General features: G+C 37.1%; 1 protein-coding gene across 1 annotated transcript; it reads right to left on the reverse strand.

Moving 5' to 3' along the window:
* Nucleotides 1–268: 268 nt before the first annotated feature.
* zbtb32 (zinc finger and BTB domain containing 32) lies at nucleotides 269–10,833 on the reverse strand. The gene is made up of 6 exons (XM_005472503.4): nucleotides 10,636–10,833; nucleotides 10,201–10,528; nucleotides 6,576–7,627; nucleotides 5,415–5,518; nucleotides 3,650–3,814; nucleotides 269–1,543 (listed from the first exon to the last, which is right to left on the reverse strand). Exons 3-6 carry the CDS (start codon nucleotides 7,595–7,597, stop codon nucleotides 1,314–1,316), a joined length of 1,521 nt encoding a protein of 506 aa, XP_005472560.1. The 5' UTR covers nucleotides 7,598–7,627; nucleotides 10,201–10,528; nucleotides 10,636–10,833; the 3' UTR covers nucleotides 269–1,313.
* Nucleotides 10,834–11,172: the final 339 nt, after the last annotated feature.

The following is an 11,172-nucleotide window of genomic DNA, read 5'->3' on the forward strand; positions in this document are numbered from 1 at the left end:
ACACTCATGCGTGTGTATATATATATATATTTATATATATATGTACACACACACACTCATGCGTGTATATATATATATATATATATATATATCATTTTGCATTTTATTTTTATAACTACATGTATTTACGTCAATGTATGTATTTAAAAACAAGGTGAAAAATAAGGGTACTTGCTATGTGTAAGTAATGTAAACATTTTTCGCTTTGCATTTTACATTTATTTACCTCAACATCTGTATGTATGTATGCAAAAAAATTAGAGTGAAAGATGAATAATGTTTATTTATTTATTTCACAGCTAATACACATTTAGGATAATGCTGTACAAATCAACCAATACATTTTGATGGAAACAGACCCAAGAGCTTCACTGAAAACTCATTCCAGGAAGCAGTGTGCAAACATACATAATATGTATGTAATAATTTCAACCCCGAAACTTGTATGGACCTTTTATGGAGGTATTTCAGTTGGCAAGCCTACCTCTGAGTGACCTTTACTACAGCACGTCCAATAAAGAAAAGAAAGCGCCCGGCTATTCTCACTATCAAGCTTGGTATAGATGCAAAAGCTCTGTGATAATACTCTTATTATAATCTAACTAGTTACTATTAATGAGAGGACAGGTGTCATCTTTGCTAAATTTTAGCCTCCTTTAACCTGTTTTTGTTTTTTTTTGTCATATTAACATTTTTGCTGCCAGTTCTCTCAGCAGTACTGCTACAGCTTAAACTCATCTTGACTGTTTCTGGATAAGTCTCCTTTCTTTCTGTCCAGAATAAGATAGATTTGGACATTGTGTTGCATATTTCAGTTGAAATTTGTCGTAATGTTACTGTGGTTCTCCTCAAGAGGGTGCTGTAAACCTAAGTCACACACACAAAGATTATACGACAGTCAAGTGATAATGAAAGTCGGAGAGAAGATGCCTGCGTCATTCGATGAGGATAAGCTGTTGATGTGGCTTTAATGCATGGTAAACACTTTCAATACCTTTTTTCTGACATGTCACTGGAAATTAGTGCTGTATTGATCTGTTCTGTAGTTTTGACGGCGAATACAGAACAGTTTCAGTTTGTATACAAGTTACTGCTACACTCCAGTTTGTAATCCTGCATTTCACTTAGGGGTAAGTGTTTAATGGCCCTCTGGATTTGGATACATACTTTTTTTTAAAAATATTACCTTTAGAAATATAATTGATGCTTAGCTGTGTGTAGGCTATGTAATGACTATAGCTGAGAGGTACACATTACAGCTACACTCTTGAGAACTTTGCGTTGATAGAGGCAGTTGGATTGTGAGGCATAGCTCAGATGTGGGAGATGTACAGGTAGGTGCTGTTGATGCTCCAGTCAGGGGGGAAGTCTTGCACTGCGTGGCTCTTGATGTGTCTCTGCATGGCGACCAGGCTGCTGCAGAACTCCAGGCACACTGTGCACTGGTATGGCGCGGCCCCGCCGTGAGTCCGCAGGTGCTTGATCATGGCCGAGTAGTCCCGTGAACGTTGACCACAGAGGCGACACTCGAATGGTTTTTCGCCTTGAAGCAGAGAGACGAAAGATCAGGGTAGGGGGCACAGGAAGGAAGAGAAAGGAGGTGGAAGAGAGGAGCGCTCACTTGAGAAAGGGTGTTTAAAACATATTTATTTTCAGCGTTTTACAGTCTATTTACCGCGGGCCTCTGCGCAGTAGACGTAGTATGTGGGGTCATGTTTTTTTGGGTTGTCTGTATTTATGTAGGCTGCATACGTCCTTGAAAGCCTCAAGGGATTTTTTTTTTCCTTTTTCATAATTTGTGCAAACATTCACTTGTTATCAAGAACAAACTGATGAATTTGATTGTCAAAGTCAGTTTCACACAGTGAACTCTCAAAGTACCTTTTTTGGCCCTACTTCAAGAATTCATCAGATAAATAAAAGATTTTGTACAAATGTCTGTTAGGGTAAAATTACATTCTATATCTGTAAGGTCAAAGGTCAATTTTACTGTGCCATTATCATTTTCTGTAAAAACGTTTTTTTTCCCCTGATCACTATTAAATGTCATGACCAACAGACTGTAATATAGACGGTGAGAACACATCTCACAATTTGGATACTGAATTGGTTCTAATCTGGTTGCAAATGTAAATTTTATTGGTTGGCATAAATTCTGCTGTACATGCAATGTTTAATATTTAGTTAAATCCTAAAACTGTTTATTGGGTCAATTTTTCTTTCGCTCTCAACAGATACACTTCTTAAATGAGTGAACATAAACTGGGGCACTTTTATGCAAATCATCCAGCTTTGCACCACATGCATCTGTTTTCCACTAAGTCGGTTTTTCTATTTGATTGTAGGTCAAAGCAACACAAAATGAAATAGATAAATATCAGCTTAGTCATTCAGAGAAAAAACTTACATTTTCATATTAAGAAAATGTGCTGACGAAATCTGTGCTTATAAGAAAGTCTACATGGTTTAACAGGTAGTGATAAAACTCTAAAACAAAATCCTTTCCAAAGAGCTTTTAAACATCTAAGTGTGTGAATGCCTGAAAAACAAGTGACTTATTTATGAAGTAATATACCTGGGAATTTCTTTTTTTAGTGTCTTGTTTCAGTCTTTCAGATACTCGTTGATATGTGAGACATCAAAATTGCTCTTAAAAGATGTTATTATGTAGCAGATCTATCCTAGAACACATTGGCCTATCTGAAAGACCGACTCATGTTCATTACCATTTCTGTAGCTAAACAGACCTCAATTTAAACTAATGTCCTTTCCATCAGTGCAATTCATTTTTAAATTGTCTTCTTTTGCTTTAAGCTTCTGAATCCTACAATCCCAAAAATCCAATATGCTGAGCAAATTCTAGACATTCATCATGGTGAATATTTCTAATGTCAGTGTCTCCAAAGTAATCTTAATAATAAAGCTTTAAGGATGGTGTGTTTTGGAAATGTATTTTCTTTACTATTTAGTATTTTCTCAATGTATAGTGTTGCTTTGCAATTAAATACAGACACAATGCCCTTTGTTGACTAGATTCTCAGTTGCATGCAAGTTTCAAGTCTGCAAGTTTCATATTCTGCAAGGTTAGCTTCATAGTATTAGAATGAGTGGAAAACTCTCTACTTCCGAAGATGTTCTGCAGTAATGCACATGGGCCCGGTTGTACATTTAAAAAGAGCAGACACTCTCTGAAAAACACAAAAACTTCTTAGTTATTATAATGAGGATACTTAAAAAATGATATAACAGTGACAGTTATTCATAAGTTCCTTAATTTGGCTGTAGCGTGCCATGCCATGTCTCTGATATGACTTTCCAAGTCCCAGTGACTTAAACAACGTTAGACCTTTATTGCTGTTGTTATTTTCAAACATGCTTTTTAAAGTCAGAGTTGGTAAATACATACTGGGCAGATTTATCTGACTTAATTTTGTAACTAGGTTAACACTTGTGACTAGATTTTATTTAATTTCTTTTTTTTTTCTAAATTATTAGTCATTACTGTGGGTAATCATTGTCCATCAGTGTCAAGCTAGAGGATTCTCTGTTGCTCTAGAAATAGAAAATTCTCACATCTGTGCTCCCGTATGAAAAGAAATGGTAAATAATCTGATACGCTGATGCACTGCTGTTGAAGAGATGCGCTTACCAGTGTGTACTCGGTGGTGTGTGTCCAGCTGATGTTTGAGACTAAACTTCTTAGGGCAATGTTGGCACTGATAGGGTTTTTCTCCTCTGTGGTCTCCTCTGGTCTCTGATTCATGCGGTGTAACGTCTCCTCGTCCGCAGAACCGACATCCTGTGCAGGTTTTGCCTTTGAAAACAATCAGATTTTAAAATAAAAAACTGATCTTGGTATGCATATTGTGGTGACATTTTCTGTTGTAACTTGTATGTTGTCAGATGGAAGCTGTTTGCATCGGTAGCTGGAATGGAACTACACGACAACAAGATATTGCATAAATATGGCTGAATCTATAGTAGAGCTGCCACGCTGAACGACCAGGTAGTGGATCGCCTGGAAATGTATCTGAAAATAATTTTGAAAATAACTCGATTAATGCTGGGATGTTTGTATCTTGCGAAAAAAGATGATCTAACGGGCTCACAGCTGGCTCTGCAAAATTGTGTGTCAATTGATTTCTTGATAAATAACTGTCAGATAACTGTTAATGATAATCCCGCCTTAGCTGATATTAGTAGTCATGCTCACAGAGTCTCTTGCTCTGACTTGCCAACCCAACCAGCTGTTTCAAAATAAATAACCACAGTTTTTGCCAGACCTTTAAAAACCGATTTTAGTCACACAGCATTAGACATACAGCATTTCACTTGCATTTCTGAGGCACATCTATTTTTGTTAAGCATCCTGTTGCGAGACAATAAATTCAGTTGGTATGAGCTTACCTTCCTGTCACTATGCACGCACATCACCTCTAAAAATTATAAAGGTGCGATTTTTGAGGTTAAGGTAGCACCACTGAAGCTTTACACTACCTTATATTTTTTAGGGTCTATCAAGTAAAAACATGGGCCTCGTAGTTTTAGACAGGATGCTGAGAGGAGAAGGGGGTGTACTGTAGTAGGGGAAATTGAAAGAATAAACCACAACAATCGAACACTTACCACTCTAAACACAAGCTACTGAGACCTGTTGTCATTAGTGCATTTCCTGTCCAATATATCACTTCTTGCTAAAAAATACCTAACCTCATATAAGGTTTGAACACTTCTCTCTCTGCTTTGTAAAGATCTAGAAATAATATGTGTGCTTCTTGGTTAATTTTTACAAAATAATAATACTAATGAAGATGGTTTTACTGCTATCCTTACTCTATGCAGCAGCAAGAAAACTCTGAATTTTATTTAAAATGCAGCTGCTGGTAAGACACAGTTTTACTGTTGCCTAATCTGTTTAAGCATGATCATAATGTTCCATTGAGCAAAGATATTCACCATCTGATAAAATATTTATCAGGCTGATTGTACACTTTGGTGTGCACACACTCACCCACACAAACATGCACACACACAGATGGTGTAACTAATTTTTGTGTGGATGAAATTAATATTAGAACGACATAACAAATCAATATGTTTGACTTTTTTGGCATGGGACAAACCACTGTTGCGATGCAGTACATACTGTACTGCATGTATCTAGCTGTATCTAGTAACCACACTACTGCTCCTGCTGCACCCTGCTTTCAAAAACCACAACTCTCTTTATCACTTTCCATTGCGTTGCTACACAGCTGGAGTCTGCAGAGGTTAGGGGTCATGAAAAGAACTTTTTACTTTTATCTTGTTAAAATGATCATTTCTACACAGGATGATCACTTTTACAATAATAATGTAGCTTCAGTGTGTTTTGATTATCGAAAGCGTGTGTTTTGTGTTTCTCATATCATTACCTAACTGTGTAGAGACTGACTCCCGCAGCACCGGCTCATTGTGTAGACTGCAGTGTTGGCACTCTTGACCTCTGTCTCTGCTGGCTTTGGACACTTCGGGGTAACTGAGGACACACAAATTAACAGTTGCAAAAAAACAAATGTACTAATTATACCTTTAATTTAAAACGGAAACCTTCATTTGTCTCCCAAAGTCACAAACCGCAAATATATTTTAAAAAAAAAGGTTTCTGTGTGCCGACTTCTAAGGCACACCTTCAAAATGGCACATGGAAAAAAGTCAGTCTGCATACGTTTTACTGCTTTATGTGTTATCACAAATTACGTCCCTTAGACACTTAAAACTTCCTTCCTCTCAAATTTCAACCACAATATACTTATAAGTACATGCTCAATGCTAAAGAAAAAACTGAAAAGAGGTAGACCAGTCTAAACAGTAAAGGAAGATTTCAGTGTGTGGAAACTCTCGAATTTTGCAAAGGAGGGGAGAAATTTAGGGGGCTCCCCGTTATGTTCTATTTGGTTTTGCTCAGAGGAACACTGCGCAATGTGTATACGCTAAATTATCACATAAAAACAAGGTGAAGTGGGTTATTACTTTTTGTGTTAATGCCAGTGATGATGATAAATGAAACTTACAATAAAGGAAGAGTATACATAGTATATATATATATGTGTATATATATATATGTATATATGTATATATATATATATATATATATATATATATATATATATATATATATATGTATATATACACACATATATATAGTATAGTATAATATATATATATATATGTAGATAGATAGATAGATAGATAGATAGATAGATATAGATATATGAACATTTATAAATGTATCTTTTTTTTAGCCCTTTTGCGAAGTGGAAGCTAGGATGATAGCTTCTCAAAAAAGAATTTCACAGACCTGGACTGGCAAGGAAGGGTTAATGGGTGAAACCGATGTAGCTGGAAAATGCAGGAGGCTTGTTAACACATATCTACCCAAAAAGTAGTGAGTCAGGTGTGGTAGCTGTCGCAAAGGAACAATTGAGCAAATCGGGGGATTCTACATTACTCTATTAGAGGAAAAATTTGGAGATAATGAATAGGAAAGAAAAGAAAAAACAAGTTTCCAAAATCATGTCCGAACTGTGTCTTACCTTGCTTCACCAGGTTGAACAGTCCCAGGAAATGCTTTCTGGCTCGATCTTTTTCTTTTTAAAAGGCTCTGTTTGATTATGTTTCCCATTCGAGTCGGACCAGCGTAAATGTTTTGTGCATAGCGGGGGTGGAAGCCTGAGTAGCCCATTACGGGGTTCTGACCTGGGGTTTGAAAATGAGAACTTAGTAGGGGGAACATTTGGGGACTGGAGAGAGAGTATGGGTAGGGTATAGAGGACTGGTTGGGTGACTGAAGAGGATGAGCTGCAAGTAAGCTTGGATAGTTTTCTGCTATCCGCCTCAAGGTGCTCACAGAGTCCCACATGTTTGTAGAGAAAGTCCACGGATAAGAGAAAGAGGAATTGCTACTGGCAGGCTTGGCAACAGCACTGTTTCTGCTGTGAATTGGTTCTGAAATAGGGGAGAGTTTGGCCTTCTTTCTTGGGGGTGATGGACTGCTGTGGGTCTTAGTAGGAGTAGAGGGTGAAAGGTTTTCCAAAGCAGTGCTTGCCTCATTCCCAGGGAAGGACCTCTTAAGCAGTTTATCCTCATGAAATGGACTTGCGTTTGGATGTTGATCTTGTCCCTCTGGAGTCTCCTTTTCTACTTTGACATCAGTGGTTTTGTCTCTTTTTTCCTGCTTTTCTGCCTTGCAGTCAAGAGTGTCCAGCTGCTTCCTGCATTGATCCTCCAGTGGCTGCATCTCCAGCAGTTGTGCAGCTTCTAACAGTAGGTGCAGATCATTCACAGAGACCTCAAGAGTTTGCGTGTAGGTGAAATCCAGAACTTGCTGGAAGGTGTGAGGTGAAAAATACTCTAGAGTGCAGCGTACAGGGCTGTCTATGTCTCCGTGGGCTAGCTGCTGTGCTAAAACTCTGCTAGCACAGGCTAGTACTAGACGATGAGCCCTGAAAGTTTGACTCTTTACCGAAATTATAGCATCACAGAGTGACCCTGAGCGGCGTAAGGCATCAGCCTGCTCCAGGAAGTGGAAGTATTGGGTGTTGTTGATTCTGATCATGTCTGAAGTTGTAGATGTATAATCAAAAGTCTGAGAAGAGAAAACCAAAACCAAAAGAGATATCCCATCAGATTATGCCCACTCTGTCTGAAAGTTTGTTCCATCTATTTGCCACATTGCTATGTGACATTTCTAGAAATGCTAAATTGTATGTTGGAAAATCAGATTGAAAAACAGCAGCACGGATTGGCTTGTGATTAACAGATATACCTCTCTGTGGTTTGTACTGTTTTTTTCCACCCTTTCCAAAGAGCATTACCTATAGTGAAAGCTGAGGGGGCAGAATGTACCCAACATGATTATTACAAAGATATTTATTATTTGTGTAATTATAAAGAACCGGTCTAACTCAATTTCATTTTCAGGTACTTTTTAAAACTGTTTTTTAAAAGTATTCTTTAAAAAATTCTGTATATTTTTGTAGAGTCATATTTGCAAGAAAACTTTCCTCAATCACTACTGTGTCTGTTATCATGTTTGAATGCCTGGCTGCTGTGTGGAAATGTACTCTTATGTGAAAGCTTTGATATTCAGAGTTCACATACACACTCTAAAGCCACAAAGCCCTAACAGTATATGAAACCATGACTAATGACTGTACACGCGTAAACATGAGTAAAAAGTTTGAACATCAACAACAATAAGACCATATTTGAGTACAATAAACATCAGATGCAAGATATTGCAGGGGTGGAATATGTAAATATGTAAGTATTTTTTTGGAATTTAACATTAATATTGAGAATACATGGATGAAGAGGCTGTGGCTGTACGCTAAAACTACCGGATGCCTGAGAGTTTGTCATCTTCACACCGTCTGAAGTCTATAATGAACCTTTATGATTATACAGTGTGCGGTCGGTTTCTGAAGCAGAGGTCACAAGTACTGTGAGCTATTTCAGAAAGTTTTTTTTGTTGTCTTTTTTTGCGCAATTGCAAACCCATACCCGTACCTCGATGGTGACTGTAAATGAAAAGTAAATGTGAAACAAAATGACATTTACTTGTCTCATTACTGGAATTTAAAAAAATATGTGCATAAATGATGCACCAATCAAAATCTTTTGTCTTGCGTAAAAAGTCACGAAAATATTTTACATAAGCGATTTAATCTTTTAAAGCCTTTTAAAAGCATTTTAGCTTGCTTTAATTCATCTCAAATTATTTGTAGATTTTATGTTTGTCAATTATTTGGCTGTGTCTCATATGTAGGTAAGTGGTATAGCATGGAGCAGTGAGAGTGAAAGTGACAGTGGCGCAAGGCCATTATCGAAAGTACAAAGTTACTTAGTTTTTCTGTGTACTTGGGTTCGAAGGCAAGCTTGAGGTTTCATTTGAGCATGCATTTATCAGGTTTTTTAAAAAAACAGTCAAGACAATAATTAAAGGTGTATTTCTAAATAAACAGTGTCGAAAGCACGCCGTAGGGAAATTAGTGTGCAAATCAAGCTTATGTCAGTTTAGTGAAGCGTATCATCCGCATAGATGAATATAAAGTCCGTTGACCCGTATTTCCCACTAGGACATTTACTGCTTCAAATACACAGATATATAAAGTATGTGCGCATATAGTGCTTTGATTTTGCAAAGCTACATATAAAATAACTTTCTTTTCAGAACAATGAAAATTGCTGGTGTACAATTTCGCCATTTTCCACATAGTCATTTTAATTGACCTGCATTTACCTTAAAACAGCGCCAATAATGATAATAAAAGACAATGTTATTATTAAAACAGTTATATATTTGGCGTTTTAGTTGTCACAGTGGTGACGACGATATAATTAAGCAGACTAACATTGCACGATGTATTTATAATCATTAAAAAAAAAAAAAAAAATTTTAAATAACAACATTATTTTAAGTCCAAGTAGCTTTTGGTGAAATGTGTCATAAACAAATCTTTGAGCTGTATATTGGTGTTCTTGTCTCACTTGCAAAGGCCTTTCAGGATTATTGATGTCTTTCAGAGTGCATTATGTGCCAATTCATGCACTTTCGTTTTAACTGTGATTAGAATGTGTTTTCAAATACTGTGCTGGCTTTCTGGTGACATTTATATAATTCCAGTAGTACTTTATAATTTATGATTGTTCACTGTAGTGCATATAGAGGTGCTCTCCTGGAAGCTGCTGGCCTATAAATGTTATTTTACGCTGTGCCCAATGTTCACGCTAACCTGGTTTAAATCTATTTGTCTTAATCTAACTGTTTATTTGTCATAAACTGCCTGGTATAATATATTGTTCCCACTGCAGCTGCTCGGATCAATGTAGACCTGAGTTGTGCCATAGTTAGCAGGGGTTTGATCTCCTTTTAGTAAAAGTATAATCAATGTCAATGTAAAGACTTACACATTTGACAAGAGAAGTAGTTAAAGTAAACCCTTCCAGAGCTCACACGTAAAGCACTAGAGTTGAAACCCAATTTATAAAACCCTCAACGGGCAACATATCAGTAGCACAGTGCTACGTTGTGTTTACAGTAGATCAAAGATTAGACAGTTAAAAAGAGCAAAGATGAGAAATGTTGAGGTGCATCTTCTTGTGGTTTCAAGTGTTGGAAACCTAAGAAGCAACAAGCTGCATGAATGAGGCACTTACCAGATGTTTAGTGAATATTCTCCAAGGCGAACGATGAGCTACCTCGCATCATGACTGTGAAGCGACTTCTAAAGTGACATGTCTGTCAGGGCACAGGTTATACTGTGGGCCAGGGTGGTTTCCTCTTTTGTCTCTTCAGTCCCTCCTCTTCATGTTAGCTCTCTCTGATTGGTGCACTGATTACAGTGCTAAAAGGCTTGCCTTTTGTGATTAAAGATGGGGACTTTCTGTTAACTAAACCAGTTCTTTGTTAAATTTTGCTTTGCTCAAACCATGGAGGAAGTTTTGATAAGGAATAATTTCTGCTTCTTGTATAAGCATCATACAGCTGTTGTTGTCGAATACAAAACACAAACCAAACCAAATTAACAATGAAACTTTTTTGAAAATGAGAGAGAAAAATGAGGACAGTGGTTGAATGGTAATGTTGCATACCTGTACATGTTGTACATGATTTCCTCTCCTCCTACTTCATTTGCTGGTCACTACATTAATAGACTGTTCTCTGCTGAGACAAAAACCACTTCAAAGACAGTCATCTGTGACAGGAAACATACAGACCAAAGCCCAGTGGTACTGATATGTAGGGCCGAGCTTTACTAAAAGCTGCGCTCTGAAAATAGAAATATCTGCTTTGGCCTTTCGATATGTCAGATGTTGGCGTGACAACCTGTAAAAATAGGCCAACTGTAGCGAGCTGGTCAGTTTGTCAGCCCGTGATGGTTGAATATACTCTGTGCCTTTACTTGCATTTAACTTTTTGTTTTGCCATATTCCTAAATTAGCTTTAATTATCAAGCTAGTTATTATGTTTTCTGCTACATTTGTAAAACTTGAAGGTTGTTTCTTTACATTTTTTATTCAGCTCAGGGGGAGACATCATGTGATAGAAAAAACATGCAGATGTGCCATCTTTTTAAAGAATTCTTGTTATACAGTGTAATTTGGGCTCTTCATGCAGATCAACACAGA

Source organism: Oreochromis niloticus, linkage group LG11, assembly GCF_001858045.2.
Source record: "Oreochromis niloticus isolate F11D_XX linkage group LG11, O_niloticus_UMD_NMBU, whole genome shotgun sequence".
NCBI lineage: Eukaryota > Metazoa > Chordata > Actinopteri > Cichliformes > Cichlidae > Oreochromis > Oreochromis niloticus.